Source organism: Sarcophilus harrisii, chromosome 2 (assembly GCF_902635505.1).
Source record: "Sarcophilus harrisii chromosome 2, mSarHar1.11, whole genome shotgun sequence".
NCBI classification, from domain to species: Eukaryota; Metazoa; Chordata; class Mammalia; order Dasyuromorphia; family Dasyuridae; genus Sarcophilus; species Sarcophilus harrisii.
The window spans coordinates 129,524,948-129,544,282 of NC_045427.1; the positions used below are offsets into that span (position 1 = coordinate 129,524,948).

At 38.8% G+C, this 19,335-nt stretch overlaps 2 protein-coding genes across 13 annotated transcripts in view; one reads left to right on the plus strand and one right to left on the minus strand.

Annotated features, from left to right (window-relative positions):
- Positions 1–5,876, minus strand: part of SLC20A2 (solute carrier family 20 member 2) — a 119,941-nt gene extending 114,065 nt beyond the window's left edge. For 2 of the 8 annotated variants that reach the window (XM_012540000.3, XM_012539996.3), the window contains exon 1: positions 4,888–5,170. The gene's annotated coding sequence lies outside the window, so the exon portion shown is untranslated. The other 6 variants (XM_003758014.4, XM_012539995.3, XM_012539999.3 and 3 more) reach the window with 5 other exon arrangements.
- SMIM19 (small integral membrane protein 19) lies at positions 5,681–17,149 on the plus strand. 5 transcript variants are annotated; one of them, XM_003758015.4, is made up of 4 exons: positions 5,681–6,003; positions 9,446–9,583; positions 10,025–10,149; positions 12,515–17,149. In XM_003758015.4, the coding sequence occupies exons 2-4, from the start codon at positions 9,450–9,452 to the stop codon at positions 12,577–12,579; spliced, it is 324 nt and encodes a 107-aa protein (XP_003758063.1). In that variant the 5' UTR covers positions 5,681–6,003; positions 9,446–9,449; the 3' UTR covers positions 12,580–17,149. The 5 variants fall into 5 exon arrangements, with proteins under 5 accessions (XP_003758063.1, XP_003758064.1, XP_023350523.1 ...); XM_003758016.3 differs by having other exon boundaries at positions 5,841–5,957; XM_023494755.2 differs by lacking the exon at positions 5,681–6,003 and adding an exon at positions 6,225–6,755.
- The last annotated feature ends 2,186 nt before the right edge of the window (positions 17,150–19,335 follow it).

Genomic DNA, 19,335 nt, shown 5'->3' on the forward strand with positions numbered 1-19,335 from the left:
TTTGCTGGCGATGCTTCATTCCAGGATAAACACTTCCTTCTCCAATTTCTGGACAGCTGTTGTGGTGGTGTATTAAACTGCCATATCTGTGGTGTCATTCAAATTCAATAGCTCTATGGATGGCCTGATGCCCAAAATAGCATCTAGTCACTTCCCAACAAAAAGGACTTGTAATTCCGGGTTTCCAAAGAGCACCAGGTGCCCTTCACAGATTTTGCTGTATTTTGTTTGAAAACCCTTATCTTGTCCAAATGATTCAAAACTATTTTATTACTGTTTTGGCACAAAAACTAAGGCATATTTTTACATATTGCTCCCCCCATACACACCAGTGAAACATCCTATAGAAGCTACTTTGCCCCAAACATCAACTACTCTGTCTTTCTCAGGACAAGCAGAGAAATGGACTTCATTCCATGCAAAGGCAAAGAAAGCAGGTAACAAAACACAGGAAACCCTGAGGGGATGAAAGTACTTTGGAAAATTACTACCACTAAAGGCTTTTTGAAAGGAAGGAAAGGCATTATGATACCAGCTATCATTCCAAATTACTTCGCTCAAGTAATGGATTATTGATGCCAATATTCATATTACCTTGGGTTTGGATAGAGAGAAACTTTCTAAGACATGCATCTGAGGGGTCTGAATTACAGTTGTTCAACTATCTATGGACTGACTAGATAAATTCCTAGAAAAATGTCTGTAGAACACACTTCTATATATAGAAGCCTACTTTCCCACACAACCTGAAGAAATGGGAGCTGTACTCCCATGAGGGAAAATCATATGGCTTAAAGCAAAAATAAAAATCTCTGCCCCATGCTGTCTGCTGGGAGTTGTAATCCCCATCCGGTTCCATTTGGACTGTTTTACAGAAAGCATTATAAAAAAACATTCCCCATCTTGACTTTGGACATCCTGAAGTATATTATTCCCCTACTATCCCTTCATTAAGTCTACTCCACTTGGTATATCCAGATTTGTACTTGGTACAGCATCAAGGCAAGGTCACTATTATTCTATTCAACAGACTAGTTATAATTCTTTGGTCTCCCCATTTTGCCAAGAGAGTCACATTTTGGTCCCATTGTGACCATATTTTAACCTGGTTCTGTGATTTTATGAGCAAGATTCTCTTCAGACTGCAATCACATCTTCTAATTCTTAATTATTCCCTTTTGGCACCCAATTTTCATGCAGTAAATATTCATAGGCCTGTAATACTGTTTAATACTATCCCAGGAAATGAAGAGGAAAAACAAAAACAGTACTGAATAAGATGCTGCTGTTGCCCTCTAGTTTACAATTTCCCTTCAAGATGAAAAAAAGTTTTTAAGAATATGCAAAAAAGTTAACTATATACTAATCTGTATTGTTATCTAGATGACCAAACAGTAGAATTGACAGTGAAAGCTATTAGAGAAGGAAGAATGACAAGAAGTGGAGGCTCTGTGGAAGAGGTAAAATTTTGGCTTGTCCCTGAAGGATTAAGAAAGAATTCACACAGGTAGAGAGTAGGGAAAGAGCATCAGTTCCAGGTGTGGTAAAGAGCAAGAACAAAGGCTTGTAATTAGGAAGGAATAAAATGGTTCCTAAGCCAAGCTTGTAACTCCTGAGAGAACAGGACTGCATATAAGAGTCAAAGTGACTTGATCTCAGTTACAATGTATGGAAATAGCTTAGAGAAGTTACAGAATGAGGAGACAAAATTCAGCAAGAATGAATTTTTATGTAATATATAACAAGTTAAACATTTCCTGGCTTAAAAGTTTTTTTTACAGGAATCTTTACCTATTTGTGAGCAAGTAAAATATGTAAGGCTATAGACTTAGAAACCTATACAATTAAAATTACTGAGTTTTCTTCTGTAAAATGGTAGGGTGGAGGTAGGAGAATAATGTTTTTTTGGATTTTGCCCCATATATAGGAATTACTACATTTTCTCATCTACAACCAACAGTCAACAGTTTCAAGAAGATAACTTGAATTAAGAAAAGGCTTTGAAATAAATGTGTGTGTTATCAGGTAAGTCTCACAGGTTAGAATTAACTTTCAAAAATGTGCATTTCTTTCTTTCTTTCTTTTTTTCAATTTGAACAATTGTTTCTTGTCTCCTCCATTCTATGCCATGCCATCCCATTTTCTCCCCATTTTTCAGGGAATAGACTTTAGATACAGGTAGCTTCTTGCAAATATCACATAGCTATTATACAAACTACTGCAGCAAAACATCCTTTGAATCTTTCCCCCTTCCACAGCTATTTACAAGTGAAATATAGGTAAGAAAGATCACTTTTCATCAAATACAAAACCTTCTATCAATCAATAGGAATATATAAGACTTAATGGATAAATTGAACTGAAGAAGATGGGGGTTCAAATTTTGCCTCAATCACTTACTAATTGTGTAACTCCCAAGAAAGTCACTTAACTTCTCAGTCTCAGTTTATGCGTCTATTAAAATAGTTATAATAACATTTACTCCACAGTATGTTATCCATAAGATAACAAATGAGTACTCTTAAACCCTCAAAGTACAGCATATAAATACTATTAGGTGTTATGCGCTAAGTACTAGGATAGGTCCCACAATTCCAAATGCAAAAGTATAACAGTCTCTGTACTTTAGAAGCTTACTAGGAGTTGGGGGAAGAAGACTATTCATTGAAAATCCAGGATATGTTCTAAAAAAAAAAAAATAGTGATTTGGAGTAAGCAGGAACTATCAACTGAAGGAATCAGGTAGTCTCTTAAAGGAGCTGTCAGTCGAGTTAAGTTTTGAAGGAAGATAGGGGTTCAGAGGTGAGGATGAGAAAGGACAGGCATTCCAGGAATAGGGAACAGCCTGTGCAAAGGAACAGAAAAAGAAGAATGTTGTGTACCAGGAATAGCAAGTAGGACAATTTGGCTCAACCCAGATTTCATGAGGGGAAACAATATGTTGATGAGGTAGAAATATCTAAACTTGGCAACTATTTTGGATAGGGCTGATGAAGGAAAATGAAGAGTCCTGTGATGACTTTGGAGGTTATGAAGCTGGATGACTATAAGTACAGTGGGCCATCAGCATAAATAGGAGGAATGGGTTTGGGTAAAAGATAATGAGTTCTATTTTAGAAGTCTATGGGACATCCAAGTGAAGATATCCAGAAGGCAATTGGGTAGGTGAGACTGAAGTTCAGCAGAGAGATGATGGCTCCTGGGTATGTAGATATGGAAGTCATCTGCCCAGAAATGATAGTTGATTTCATGGGACCTAGTGAGTTCACTAAAGGAAAAAATAAAGGGAGAAGAGAAGACTTGGGATAGAACCCTGGAGTAAATGCATAAAAATGGATCAAGAGGCTCAGACTTTCCATTTCCTCCCATTCTCTACTAGAGCTTACTTTCACCACTCATCTTCCATCCTCATAAGGCACAAACTCCAAACCACACCACTCTCAGAAGCCATAAGTATCAAAGCGATAGCAATCTGAATCAGCTATCCCTAAATGAGTCATTACATTTCAGGTACCTGAATTTTTTTAAAGGAATATTAAACCAAATTAAAACGAATGTGGACTTAAATGTATAATAATGAAACTAATACAAGAAAATCCTTAAAGTTAAAACATCTACAAAGTAACTTTATCAACATTACAGACTATGCCTAACCACTCAAAGATATACAGGATATAAATGTTATCGGCTTACTTTGAAGTTTTACATTTCCTGGACTTTGTGTAAAGATAATTATGCTTTATGCCAGCTAATTACATTCATTAAGAAATGAATTTTATGCCCAGAAAATAGAGCAAGATTTAGGCAGAGGCTATGCCATCTGGCCTAGCTTTTTCCATTATACAATCACACATTGCTCATGGGGTGACCAACTTAATGCAATTAGGCCAAAGAATTGCTAGGATAGGTCGAAATGTGGTGGAACTGTTCACTATTTATGAGATTCTAAGAGGGCCCAGGTGAAGTATGTTAATTTGTCTAACGAATGTTGGAAAAATTATCATTCTTAAGTATCTAGCATATGTATGAAAGATAAGAATCAAGAGTTATCATTAAGGCTTTCCTGATTCCCCCACAGTGGCTGTGACTATATCCACACATACTAGTTATAACCAAGTCCAATTTATTATGAAACCACTAGAACTCTATCTCCTATGCTATTATACAGCGATTTAATTGTTTTAATTTACAGATCTACCAAAAATGTAAATTTGCTACTGCATGCAATTGCAAAAATCAATTCCTCCAGCTACTAATCTATCACGAATTTATCTATTTCTCCTTCCAGGAATAAACGCAATATAATTATCATTCTATTAATGCAGCAATTTACTCCCATGTATACGAAACGCAATTTATTGGCCCCTTTTGGTTAGTGGTTATTGGCAAAGCTGCTCCAACCATTTAAATCTTAAGCATTTCAAACTTTACTGAGGAAAACCTATGACAACTTACTACCTGCCCTTAAACTGAGAGCCACTAAAAACAAACAAAAAACACTTTATCAAAGTATAAAACTTTCCCGACATTTCCTTCCAGCCGCCAATCATTCCATCCAGCTACCACAGCCTGATTCTACAGAACATTTCCTCCTCTCCATCCCAAAGAATCCTAGAGAAGAAACGGGATAGGAACCGGGGGGCAAGAAAACGAAAGCCATTTGTTTGGAAAGCAAGAATACACCCTGCCCATTGCAAGATAATCACGACTTTTGTTCCTCCGCTCCCCTTCTCGCCCCCCCCCCGAAAAAAGTTAGCATTTGTACACTTTCATCGTGACACTCCGACGGCCGCACGCCTCCTCCCTCCCACGCGTGGAACCCCTCACACCTTCCACCTCTTTCCCCGACCCTAACCTTTCCGCTCGCGCCGGGGCTCCAGAGCTCACCCTCGAGGGCAGGGCTGGGGCCGCGCCACTTGTCAACCTTTCCTGCCTAGCGCCGGGGAGCCCACTGCGCACGTGGTCCGAGCTAGCAGGGCAGCCGGACCGAGACCGCGCCTGGCCTTGGAGCCTCCGCCCACACCCTGGGCGCCTCTCGCTCCCCCCCCGCCCCCGGGGAGGAGAGCGGAGAAAAGGGGGCGGCGCTGGCAGGCTCCGCCCCCCGCCTCGCCTTCCAAGGAGAGGAAAGAGGGGAGGGCTCGCAGGCTCCGCCCCCTGCCTCGCCTCCCCGGGAAGGGGAGCGCCCGCAAGCCCCGCCCCCCAGCCCCCCGCCCCCCAACCCCCCGCCCCGCGCCTTTCTTCTGGGCGGGGGCGGGACTTGAAATCTCCTCTCGTTTCCCCTTCCCTTCCCCCGCCCCCACTCCTGCCAAAGAGCGCAAGAGGGGGGGGGGGAAAAGGGGCTGGCAGGACCCTCGAATGAGGAAAAGGAGCGCGGCAAAAAGGGAGGACGAAACAGCCGGGTAGAGGGCGGGGTCGCAGCTCCACCTACTCGCATATGGGGACACCCCCTAAGGCGGGCCCAAGGTTTCCGCTCGGTCTCGAGAAAAGGGTCCCTACTTCCCCTCCCCTCCCCTCCTCTCTGCAAGAGCCCGCGGCTCGCGGGGAGGGGACAAAGGGGTGGGGGTGGTCTCTGGCAGACATGCGCACTTTCTGCGAGACCGTTAACCGAGACCCCTCTGCTCGAGATAGGGAGGGGGAGAAAAGGGGAGGGGGTCTCGAAGGGGCGGGACAGTGACGCGTCCGAAGGGGGAGGGGAACCCGGGTCCACTCACGCGCCCGGAGGCGGCCCCGGGGCCGCAGCTTCTGTCCCGGTCAAAAATTGGGAAGAGAAGGAAAAAAGCAAAAACAAAGGAAAAAATAAACAACCTAACGTAGAGGTTATAGACAGATATAGGTGATATCAATCTATATCGGGCTTCTCCTCCTCTCCGGAAACGGACAGGCCAACAGGAAATGACGACTGCAGGGGTCGGCCAGGGCCGCCGGGGCTAAGCAGTTCCTGTGCGCCCGGTCCCGAGGTAGGGGAAAGGAGGCTGAGAGCGGGACGAGGTGCTGTCCCCGAGCGTGAGTTAGAGTCCTTTCCCCCTCGCCTTCCTCCCCTCCCCCACCCTCCGTCCTTCTCTTCCCTCCCTCCTCCCCCCGCCCCGTGTGAAGTCGCGTCACTGGCCCAAGTCCCGCCCCCACGCCGTATCACCCCGCCTCCTCATCCCGCCGCCTTCCTTATACCCCTCCTTATCGGCTTCTCTCCCCACGCCCTCCCCTAGCCTCGGTCCTTTCTCCTCTCTCCCTCTCCCCTTGCCCTTCGTTCTTCCCCCGTGCCCCGCTCGCTGCCCTGCTCTCCCTGCCAGTCCCTGTGTCCCAGGGCCTCTGCTCGCTGACGCTTTTCCTCCTCTTCCCCCTCCATTCCCTTCTTCCTTCCTTCCTCCTCTTCTAACCAGCCTATTGTAAGGGGGAAAGGGGACGGGGGTGAGAAGCCCGTGTTCAGAATGCGCCTTTGGGCCCAGGCTCTTCCCCTCCTAAAATACGTTGGCGCTCTGGATAGATCTACGTGGTCCCCAAGATCCAGCTGACCTGGAGTCAGGAAGAACTGAGTTCAAACTCAGCCGGGACAAAGCCTTCCCTGCTCCCGTCCCCGACCCACTTCCCCCTTCGTTAGCCCCTTGGGCGAGTAACTTCCGGCCGCTCTGTCCCACCTTTGTGAATGAAGGGGTTTGGGTGTTCAAAGGATTCCGAGTCGGCGGTGCAGTTCGTGGCGCCCGTGGTATGGCAAGAAGCTGAGTTCGTTGAGACATTTCCTACGTCCATAAGAATCAAGAGTAACTACCTGCGCGTTAGTTTTTTCCTAGTGCCTTCTCAGAAACACAGAATTCTCCATACTGAGAAAGGTTAACTCTGCCGGGAAATGCCATGTGTTTCTGGGACCTATGAAAAGGGTACCAGGGTCTTGGCGGGGTGGCAGAATCATTTGATTCTGGCTGAAACTCTGAATTCCTCACAGTGTTTTGGTTCCATCTCATTAGGCCGTTTTATCCTGATGTGATCAGATTTTTACCTGGAGTTTGTGAGACTCCCCCTAGCATCTCTCTGGCCCACCCCCATTTTGAAACAACTGCGGTTCTTATTCAAGTAATCCTTCACAAAAACAGTTTGTGACAAAGGTCATTTGGCACTGCAGAAAGTCCCAAACGGCATTCTAATCATGACTAGTCAGGAATCTCACTGAAACATTAACTGGCTAGGTGAGCGCCGCAGGAATGAGTGCCCTTGGACATTTAGAGCCATCCCCATGTAGGTCACTTAGTATTATTCTATGCCCTGTTCTCCCAGACCCATCCTCCTGGCTGTTAGTCATCTCATTAATAATGCATATTATTGATCACAATAGGGAACTATGCAAGAATGTGTTTGAGGACCAGGTTAATGGAATAGAAAGAATCAGAAGAGTTAAGTCTGGCTCTGCTACTTTCTAGTTCCTTGGACCAGAACTGGACATGCCTTTTCCTGTCTTCATCTTTTAGCACAGACTGTCAACACCCATCCCTGGAATGCACTCACTTATGTCTCTCAGAATCCTCTTCTTCCTCCAAAGCTCAGCTTAGGTGCCATCTCCTACATGAAGTCTTTCTTCATTCCCCTAGTTTTAGTGTTTTCTTCCTCAAACTATTTTATATTTACTATCTTAATGTGACTAGTATCAGAATATAAACTGTCCCTTGCATAGAGCAGGTTAAACTGAATGGGTAAGAATTTAAACAGAGCCATAACAATGTATCAGCCAAATCCTAAACAACTAAATCACACTGCTTCCTTCCCACTTAAAACAATTTTTTGAAAAGAAACTTGTTTTGGCTCTATTCATAAGAAAATCTGCAATCGGACTTTTGAAGATTAAGTAGTTCAACACAGTTGTATATAACATAGCATGTGGATATAGCATCTCTAAAGTCTACATATTTCTACTTAATAATAATTTTGATTTATTTTTACATAGTACTCACTATGTGCCAAGCACTGTACTATGTATATTGAGATCATTTTCTCATTTGATCCTCACAGCAACCCGAGAGGTAGGTGCTGTAATTATCCTTATTTTACTGATGAGGAAACTGATAATAAACAAAGATTAAATGAGTCACATAAGTAAGTGTATGAGGCCTGATTTGAATTTGTCTTCCTCACTTCAGGCCTGGTATTCCCAATTTCCTTCTGGCTAATTTCCAGAGGACATATTTTCATACACATCAAAATGCAAATTGATTTTAAAGTAAGTGCTCAAATGACCCAATACTAATTTTAACCAAGTTAAACTTAATTTTTCATAATACTCACTAAATTTAAACTAGTATAGTACATGCAAAAACATTAACTAAGGTTTTAAATGAAAGACAGTATGAAGTACATGTGCTAGGCTTGAAGAATTTGGAGGGGGAAATTTAAAAAAAAGAATTTAGGGAGTCTTAACGAATCCAAGGTTTCTCCAGTCTCTAATACTTAATAGTCATGTGACCACAGGCAAGTGTTTTAATCAGACTTTTTATTTGAGTAGCTTAGTTTGGGCTCTAATGTAGAGCTTAGGCAGTGACAGATGGTGAAATAAGACTTGAAAAATATTTTGGAGCCAAATTGTAGAGAAACTTAAATGCCATATTAAGGAGCTTTTATCCAGTAGAGACCCCGAAGAGTGGTGGGCAGAGAAATAAGGTAATAATTTTGAAATTATAATGATTTCACCAGTGTGAGTACTCCTACTGTAGCATATCCCAAGCTCTCTAAATCTTAGTAAAGTTCCTGTGACTGAAGATTCTTCACTCTAAAGCCATTCTGATCCCCTGGGAACAAACATATGATCCTTCACTGGGGCCGTGCTCCAGTAGAGGTCTTAACAATTTGGAAAAATTTGCTGGCTTTTTGAGACTCCAGGGTGACCTCCATGTCATGATGATCATCAAAGCAGAACTTTAGAAGAAAACATAAATAATAGATCAAATAAAGAACAAAATAACTTTTAAATCCCATAACTTTTTCCAAATGAATTTGATCCAGAACCCAAAGCTAGATAAACTGCTACAAATTTTCTGTCAATACAAATATTCTGACAATATATTTGTCAATATAATGAAGCATGTGGAAGAAAGAACTCTAACCCCTTCACTACCTACAAAATTCTCCCTGGCATTAAAGTCAGTATTGTTAGGACGACCAGATATGTTCAAAACTAGTAGTGTTTTTGCAGCATTGCTCCCTTGGCATCATAGTCAGAACCCTATTGGTCTGCTTTTTTAATGTGTCCTGCTTTTATCTTCATCAGATTAAGATTTGGAAAGTGTGCACTGACAATCCCAAACAGCTTTCTTTAGCAGCACTGCTGCTCAGAGAAGCCTGAATCATCATCCCTGCGACAAGTCTTTGAAAGTTGAAAATAAAAAAAATTTATTGTAGGTTTTAGTTAAGTAACCAGTCCTACCAACAGAACCATAAGAAAATATTTCTTTTTTTTCTATTGTAGCATCATGGCTGGAGGTTATGGGGTAATGGGAGATGATGGCTCTATTGATTATACTGTTCATGAAGCCTGGAATGAGGCCACCAACGTGTACCTGATAGTGATTCTTGTTAGCTTTGGCCTTTTCATGTATGCCAGAAGGTAAGTTTATGAAAACATGAGATGTTTTACGAATATTACAGTGCTTCAAATCCTTCTATAATTGAGAGAAAAAACCCTCAAAAGTCTTACAGTTCTATAGAGATAAAAACTGTTGGAATGGTGAGAGACCAGGGCAGATGTTGCTTAAATTTACTATGGAAATTCTTATATATATATTTTTTTTTAGAGTCTACCTTTTGTGAATATACCTGAGCCAGAGAAATGGCTAAGTAGCACACTTTGCTTCTTCCTTTTCACAAATGATATGACTCAGTCATTTGGTGGAACCAAGAAAATTATAATGAAATCATGTTTAAATTAAAAAAAAATATATATATATATATATATATATTATATTTGGGACAGGAGAATAACAACATTATATAAACAGACATTATTGTCTTTCACATTTCTAATTACTTTTAAATGTGTGTGTTTTAGGAATAAAAGGAAAATCATGAGAATATTCAGTGTGCCTCCTATGTCAGAAACTTTGACAGAGCCTAACTTCTATGACACAATGAGCAAAATCCGTTTAAGGCAACAACTAGAAATGTATTCTATTTGTAAGTATATACAGTGAGTTCAGTTTCAGAGCTCTAGAGTTACCTAACTATGTTTTCCATTTGCATTGTATTCTCTTAGTATTAGGACTTGAAATATTAAACACATTAACCAAGTACTCTAATAACCTGGTTAGAGAAAAATAAGAATTTCTGATATTTAAATGGTACATTACATGTTCATTTCCTTTGGTTTGGGGTAAAGAATCTTCCAAATTAACTGAAGACAAATTTGTATTATTTTATTTTTAATAAGGTAGACATTACAGATACTGATCTTATTGTTAGAAACAGTGAGATGCAATAGATAGAATTCCAGATCTGGAATCAGGAAGACCTGAGTTCAGATGTGGCCTCAGATATTTACTAGCTATTTGACCATGGACAATCATCCTTTCGTAACCACAAGTGTAAGGGTTAACAACAAAGGAAATACAAAGACAAGCGATGAAAAGTAGTTATATATAGAAACAGACAATGCAGGGAGAAGGAAGTAGTGTAGTGAGAGAGTGAAAGGGAGCCAGCTTGTGAAGAAGAGGGATGGAGAGGATCTGAGTCCCTTATGTAAATAGAGGATTGGTGTTGGGAGCACTTGGCAGGAAGGATTCTTAGGAGACAGAAAAAGGCTCAGGGGCAGAAATTTGAGATCTCATTTTTAAAAGGTTTTGTGTTTGTTTTTGAGGAAACACACTAACTCCTATCTATGCTATCTTAGGGTTAGTTCATTAACATCCACATCATCTCCAAATTGTCAATATTATTCTAAGTCATTTGATGGACTTCTGAGAGTCTGGAGATAAGGAGGTCTGAAATTTATCTGAATTTACAAATATTGGAATCAGAACTTTGACAACAGCGTCTAGATGGTTTCTCCTGGTTGGGCACACATTTCAAGCATGTGAATTTTGGTTAATATATAATACAATTTCCAAATTATGCTTTTTTGATTTTAGGGATGGTTGTACATCCAGTCATGTTCCCTTTGGTAATTCTACTTCCTGCTATTTTTGATTTTACTAGCTACCCATACTGATTAGGAGGAAGGGAGTGGGAGAGTACCCAGAAAAGTGGAAAGTAAGGGAAGGAAAGATGAGCAGGGTATTCAGAATCTGGAAAGTATTAACCAGAGCCTTGAGGAAAAGGTTAATCATAATCAGCCTTTAAGATCAAGAAGTTAAGTCAATAAGTCTTCTCTAAACTGGGGGCCCCCAAGAAAAACTCACCAGTGGAAAAAGGGACTGGCAGAGTAGAGGGGGTTTCCAACATGAGATGGCAAAGTCTAGAAAGTTAGAAGCAGAACCAGGAGCATCTTCTGGCTTCTCTGATTTCCCATCAAGTCTTAGCTTATAACACCCTCCTTTTTTCAAGAAGATATTTCCATTCTTCCTTAATATTAGTGCCTTCCTTTTACACTGTCTTTGTACTGTTTGAATAAAATTGTTTGCACATTGTCTTCCTTGTTGGACTATGAGTTTCTTGAGGTCTTGAGTTGTTTTTGCTTTTCTAGCCCTAGCATTTAGCTTAGTGCCTGGCATGGAGTAGGCACTTAATGAAGACTTATTGACTTGACTTCTTGATTCCAAGTCTAGCATCCTATTCCACTCAGCTAGCTGCTGATTCTTTTCATCCGCCTCAGATATCAGTGAAGCCCTGAAATTGTCCATCTCTTTGTCTCCCCCATGACTAATTTATTCTTCTTTTGGCCATACATGTTCTCAGTGATTTTCTTAATGCCATAGACAAAATCTTAAGTTAATGTCCCTTCATAGTTGTCATTTAAAGTTTTAGCAAATTCCTCAAAGTGTAGACAAAAGGTTATTATTTATTTACCCTAAAGTAGAAGTCTACTTTTTACTTATACTGTTAAATTGTTAATTTAAAAAGAAACATTGCTCATATATATATATATGTTCTGTTTCTTACTAAAAATGTGATTTGGGGCATTTAATTTCTGTAAATTTCAATTTTCTAATCTGCAAAATGGTAGATAGAACAGAACAAGGGTAGATAGTGTACTATCTACTGTTTTGAGGATCAAATTAAATAATGTATTAAAGTCCCTTTTTGATCCTAAAATCCTCTATAAATGAGTAATTATTATACTTCATATTAATCCTAAGTAAGTCTAATATATGTAGAACAAACTATTGTGTATTTGATATGTCTATAAATGAGGGTAATATAAAGCAGGTTAGCTTTCAACTTAGGAGATAGAATTGCATGCTTATTTAATTCAAAACTGTTATTAATTCATTGTAGAGAAACTCATTTTGATAATGTTAGCCAGAATGACCAGTTGTTTTTATTATTTTTACAATAAATGTATCTAAATTACTTCTATCTTTTTTTCCATTTTATTTTTTAACAGCCAGGAAATATGACTATCAGCAGCCACAAAACCAGACTGACAGTGTACAACTGTCCCTGGAATGAATGAATACTTAGCACAAGTTGTACTCTGCTGACAGTTTAGAAGCAAAGTCGATTCAGAATTCTTTTTTCAAAAGCTGAAGAGTATAAATTTCTTTGAATTTATGTATAAATCATGTCACTTTTAAACTATTTTTGCCTGTAGAGTTTATTTCATTTTTACATAAATGGAAATGGTATAGTAAAGTTGAGTACTGGGCAACTTGGCACAAGAAACACTTTTGTTAACGAGAATGATTGTAGCATGTTATTTATTTTGCACTCTTAGGAAAGAACTGTTCAGTCAAGGATGATATTGCATCTTTGGATTCCTGACAGTTAATCACAGCTAATATGAAAGAGACCCTATATGTGAAGTAGTAGAAAGAGGGCCAGTTTTAGAAGCGACAGACCTAACACCATTCCCTAGTTCTGCTGCTTAGTGCCTATGTATCTCTAGGTAAATGACTTAACCTCTCTGTGCCTCTGTTTCCTAAAACATAAATGAGAGGATTAGCTCAGGTGAAAACTAGAGGCTTCTCCACATCTAAACATTATGACCTCAGTCTGATTTCAGACATTTTTTTAAAAATAGCTAAATAAATGGAAAAGAATTGCTGGAAAAAATTTTTAAATTGTGAATGCATTATATTTTTAATTGAGCATTCTGCATCCTCTCTAGGACTTTTTTGTTGAAGACCTACTAGTCTCTGTAAATGACTTTCTTGTTTATGTCATGATTTTACCTTTTTCTAATTTTAAAAGACTTTTTGTGGTTGTTGTTTTTTTTTAATTATTATATTGCTATGGTTTATGCCTTCCCTCATTTTTTTTTTCTTTTACTCCAATCCTCTAGTTGGGGGCCAAAGGGGACAGCCAGAGGGAGAGTGGGTGGGTACCCTGATGAGTCACTGGGCTGAGCTGTGCCTGCCTGAGCTTCTGTGTTTGGATGCTGGCCCCATTACAACCATTGTGTATTGTTTATGCTTTTTGGCTTTCAGCTTCTTGGAAAAATCTTGTATATATGTTAAATGCTTCACTATATTATGATGTTCAAAAGGGTATTTATGGAATATGCATGTTTTTCATATTTTATTTAATATCAATGCAATTATTTAAATAGAGAATAGTTGATAGTAAAACCATAGAAGTTTTAACTGCCCATTTAGCCAAGATTCAATATTTGAATCATAGCTATTCTTAATTTTCAGAGACAAAGCAAGTATTGTTATTTATCAACACCTCTACAAATGTAAGAATTGATTCATAATACAATGTTGAAGAATAAAAAGATAAAATCAAGAAAATCTAATTTCCTTTTTTAAAAGTTAAATAATATTGTTCAAAGGGAATTTGTGTCAGTTCTGAATTGTCTTACCACATGAAGCAGTTCATTCCAGCCACATATGTTAGTTTCAGTGCCAGGCTATTCTAGGAATTGAAATTTAGTTAAAAGTTTGTAAACAAATACATTTAGTTAGGGGAAAGTGGAGAGTGGAGTGCAAGGAAACTAGTATTCTTCCACAAGGTTGGATTCTGATGGAAGTGTCCTCTAGCCCTAGAGCACTAAAGATCCACTCCACAGTTTGCCACTGAGATGTAGAACAATCAACCTTGAGCAAACCATATAAGATGACCTCATTGCCTCCTTTCCTTTCACTGAAAGGGGATTGTTACCAGAAAATCCAGTAAATAATTTTGGGGACCAGCAAACTTTGGCAACTAAGGGAGAAGTTTGTAGAGTTGAGCTGACAGATGGGCTTCACCCCACCGGTCTACATTTCTGTTTCTGTTCTCAAATTCCAGACAACTGGAGGAAGTTGTGAATATTTGGTTGCTACGTCCACTATAAATCCAAGCTATCCAATTCATGGCCTAACTAGGCCTTCCCCCCTGTTATGCCATTCTTTTATCAATCTGATTCTTATACTACTTACGGTGGCTATTTCAAACATCCCCAGCAAGCCCTTGACCTCACCAGTACTCTTTCAGCAGATAACTTATACTCTACTGAGGAGTGAAGCTATAATTTTTGCTCATCTCCCCTCCATACTTTCTGCCCTCAGTCATCAGGAGTCCGTTCAGTAGCACAAGCAACTGAACGGTTCCATATGCACAGGGTGGAAAGCATGTCCTAAAAAGACAAAAATAGAAGTCCCTGCCCTCAAGGAGACTGCATTCTTTTTTTCTGGAGGCCTGTAGCATGTACCCAGCCAAGTACATTCAGAGTTGTTTTGGTGAAGAAAAGAGAGCTAATAATGACAGAACAGAAAGTGACACTTTAGCTTGAAAAGAGCTAGAGCTTCCAAGAATCAAATGAGGAAGAGCACACCAGGCAGGGAGGGCAGCTTGTGCCAAGGCCCAGAAGCAGAGGACCCTATGGCTTGAAGAGGAAGTCGTCGAATGGATGGCTCTCCTTATCTACCTGCTACTTGATATCCCTCTATTTATGTACATTATCTCTCCATTCCTTTGGGAGGTTTCACCATCAGTGCCATACATTTCCCCCTCCATTTTCAGTGTCTTCCTTTCATACCTTTCACTGCCTAAAACTCTGCTTAGGTTTCCTTGTCCTAAAAATAACCCCACAGAAACCTTCCATTGACTCGCTGCTTCCTCAGCTACAGTCTGTTTTAATCATTGTCGATTCCTTCCTCAACTCCTTCAACTCTCTTTCACTGACTACCAAAACAACTCCTTCCAGGGCTACTAATGATCTCATTACTAAATCTATACCATTTGACATTATTGTTCAATACAATATTAAGTTCTTACTGTTTTCTAGGCACTGTGCTAAGTGCTGGACAACTCTAGTCTCCTTGATATTCTTTATGCTCAGTCTTTCTATGGCATTATTCCCTCCTGGTTCTCTTAGCTGATTGTTCTTTTTTGGCTTTATTTGCTGATCCTGTGCCTTCTCATCTTCTGGCCCCCTCCCAGGTTTAATCTTGATCCTCTCCTTTACACTCTCCCATGTGAAGACACTTGCTACTGTTAAACAAATAATTCCAAATCTCTATATATAGCCAACACCATATACAATCATTGTCTGATTTCTGTTAATTACAACTCAAGAATATCCTTCACAATCATTCCTTTCCATTTACACTGTAACCAGGTCATTTGTTCAAAAACTTTCAAAGATCCTCATTGGGAAGGAGAGCCTTAAAGAATAAAATCTAGATTGGCATTTAAGGCCCAGCTTCTTAAACTGAGGCTTATGACCCCATGTGGCGTCTCTTAACAATGTGAGAGCCATGAAATTATGATTTATTATTAGTAAATGTTTTATTTGTATACCTATTTCTATATCTACATACTAGGGCTCACATAAACATTTCTCAGGTGACTTATGACCATAAGTAGAAAGTTTAAGTTAAAGTTCTGGTCTGTAGACTATCTCCAGCTGTGTTCTATAACACTATTTCATATTGTTCCCCTTCACTCACTCTTGCTTTCAGCCAAAGTGAATTCCTAGCCATTCTAGATCTCTTCTCACCGTCATCCACCTCTGCCTTTTAACGCACTGTCCATCATCTTGGGAATGCACTCCCTCTTCATTTCTGGCTGTTAAAATCCTTATCTTTCAAACTCCAATCACTTCAAGTGACACATCTTTGATAAAGCCCTCCCTGATCTTCTCTCAAACACATTAAATTTGTCTGTCAACCATCATTTATTAGCCACCTGACACATATTAGACACCATCCTCAGTTCTGGGCCTCCCTCTTCAAAGAGCTTACATCCTGATCAGGTGCAACAATATGTACATATATAAGCCTATATCTAATAAGTCCTTAGGATTTGTGTGTGTGTGTGTGTGTGTGTGTGTAGGTGGTAGTTCCTGAGCTGATTCTTGAAGGAAACAAGGAATTCCAAGAGGCAAAAGTGATAAAAGAGTACATTCCAGGCATGGGAAATAACCAATGAAAGGCAAGAAGAGAGAAGATGAAGCGCTTGGATGAGGAACAATAAAACTAATTTGGCCGGGCTAGGCATGAAAATGGAATAATGTATAGTAAAGTTGGAAAGGTAGACAAGAACCAAATCAAAAAACACTTTAAATACTTTGAATAAATAAATCAAATTTCTCAAACTTTGTTCCAGAATTTGTTCTGTTCCATTTCTCTATTTGGCCCATTGCCTTATTTGGATTCATAATTTTACTTGTAAAGAAACTAAATTGCCTAAAACATAGTAGGCATTAATGAATTCTTGTTGATTGATTTCCACCTCTTTAATTTTGGCAGTTCAAATTAACCTTATGCCAAGGATTAAATTGCAGCTAAAACTGCAACTTCATTAAGTCTCACAGATAATAAATAACTGAAGCCACATTTAAGCCCAAGATTTCCCTGACTCCATGTCTAGTGCTCTAGCTACTGTACCACTTTGCCATCTCTAACTGGCTTCCATTGAACCCTTATTCTGACCTAGACATCATAAACTCTTTAAAGACAGAAATTATATTTCTATGTCTAACACAATATTTTGTATATACTAGGCACTAAATAAACATTGTTGAAATTAACTGATTTTTTTTTTCTTTTTTGAGACTAAGTTTAAATACAAGCTGTTTATTTAAATGTAGTAACAGATAGCTATTTTCTTTCTACTAAAACAATAATTCCTTAATAGTCATTAGTAAGAGAAGAAAAGGAATCTAACAAACTAAATCTTGCCAAAATATTAAGGATTGATGATAGCTTAATGATCTTTTTTTTTCCCCAAGAATGTTTGTATTGCAAAAGGAAATACCCTGAAATTATGCTGTTCTAATACTGGTGGTTGCATTTTAGGCACTGCGTCCGAGAGGACAAGATATAGTCTGAATTAGGGAAGCCTTTCTAGCAAGTCACCACATACCATTCTTTTTATCTAAAACCAGTCCTGAGCAAAATATTACAAGTAGTGATCAGGGAATCCATTTCGAGCTCTTAGTGAGACCCACAAATTTCTATATGATAAATTTGAGCTCAGAACAGCAAACAAGTTATCTTATTCCTACACCCTTTCTTATTCCAATGCTAACTTGCATCCTCTTAAATCCTCTAAGAGACCTATTATTTTTTAACCAAAACTCTTGCAATTTCTCCTCAAGTAGTAGACAATTTTCCAGTTTTGGAGATCGGGGCTTACAGGAGATCATCAGCTGGTTGTTAACTTTTCAGTGATAAGGCTATCTAAAACTTGACTTAGTTGACCTTCTGATGATAGAGTATATAATCTATAGTTAAAGCCTTTCCAAGTGCCTAGATCTATAATCTTATATAGTCAGAATAACCACTAAAAGAGAAATTTTTGGATTTGAATAAAAAATTAAATTTTTTTAATTAAAAATTTTAATTTAATGTCAGATTTATGGAAAGGAATTGGTCATTATTTATATATGTTTCAGAGTGCTTCCCTTATTAAATTTATTTATATATAATTATGAAGATTGCTGGACAGTTAGGTGGAACAGTGGATAAAGTGCCAAATCTGGAGTCAGGAAGACTTATCTTGAATTCAAATGGGGCTTTTGATTTTTATTAATTGGGTGATCCTGGACAAATCACTTAACCCAGTTTGCTTCAGTTCCTTATCTGCAAAATGAGCTAGAGAAACCATTTCAATGTCTTTGCCAAAAAAAAAAGAAAATGGGGTTTCAAGGAGTCACACATTACTGAAACAGATGAACAACAAAAATTTTGAAAACTAATATCTTTTATGCAAAATTGAAACACTGACCATTTTGGTTAAACATAGACAAACCTAAAAAGATTGTTGACTAGGTCAGACGTAATGATGGTGATGATCCATTTCAACATTTGGCAACAAGAAAGATGGTATTTACCAATTCTTTAAACAGCTGATTTTAATTTTTTTATTTTTAAGGGTTTAAAGGAAAGTAAGGATTCTATGAGAAGAAAATGAGGAGGAATTGGATTACGTTTCAGGACAGCACAGACATTTTGCTTATTTTACAGCTAAAAATACTGACTGACCCCTGACACAACTGCTTATATTTTTTTTAAGTTCTAGAACAGGGATTCTTAACTTTTTTGACATGGCAGTCTTTTGAATTCAGCCTATGCATTCCTTTGCAGAATGATGTTTTTAAACATAAAATACATAGGATTACAGGGGAAATCAATTATATCGGAATAGTCATTAAAAGAAAAGGTTCAAGGACCTTAGGCTAAGAATCTTTGCTCTAGGCAAACTCTTGTCTCAAGCCATGGGCTAATGGCACCTTCCCTAAAATTGTCATGTAATATATTGGACTATTTGCCATCTAGGAGAGGGGTAAGGGAAGGGGAGGGGGGGTTGAATTTGGAATACAAGATTTTGTAAGGATTAATGCTAAAAATTATCCATGCATATGTTTTGAAAAAAATTGCTTTTTGTTTTTCTTATTCTTTTTCTTGCCTTTTTGATCTGATCTTTCTTATGCAGCAAGATAAGTGTATAAATATGTTTACATATATTGGAACATATATATTTTAGCATGTATAACATATATTGGATTACTTGCCACCTAGGGGAGGGGGTTGAGGGAAGAAGGGGAAAATTTGGAACACAAGGCTATTTAAGGATCAATGTTGAAAAATTATCTGTGCATGTTTTGAAAATAAAAAAAACTTTAATAAAAAATAAAATAAAAAGATTTAATAAAAAATGAAAAAAATTTTCATGTAATTGGACTTTGATCAATCAAGAGTAAAATTTTAAATATCTATGACCTTAGAGAAGTTTTTTAAGTGTCCTTCAATAGAGGATGAGCCAAATATGGACTGA

What these genes read in the sequence shown, in the direction of transcription:
- SMIM19 (XM_003758015.4), top strand. Translation starts at nt 9,450, where the DNA reads ATGGCTGGAGGTTATGGGGTAATGGGAGATGATGGCTCTATTGATTAT. An exon ending in CTTTTCATGTATGCCAGAAG is followed by an intron (nt 9,584 to 10,024) that starts GTAAGTTTATGA and finishes TGTGTGTTTTAG; the next exon opens with GAATAAAAGGAAAATCATGA. An exon ending in ACTAGAAATGTATTCTATTT is followed by an intron (nt 10,150 to 12,514) that starts GTAAGTATATAC and finishes ATTTTTTAACAG; the next exon opens with CCAGGAAATATGACTATCAG.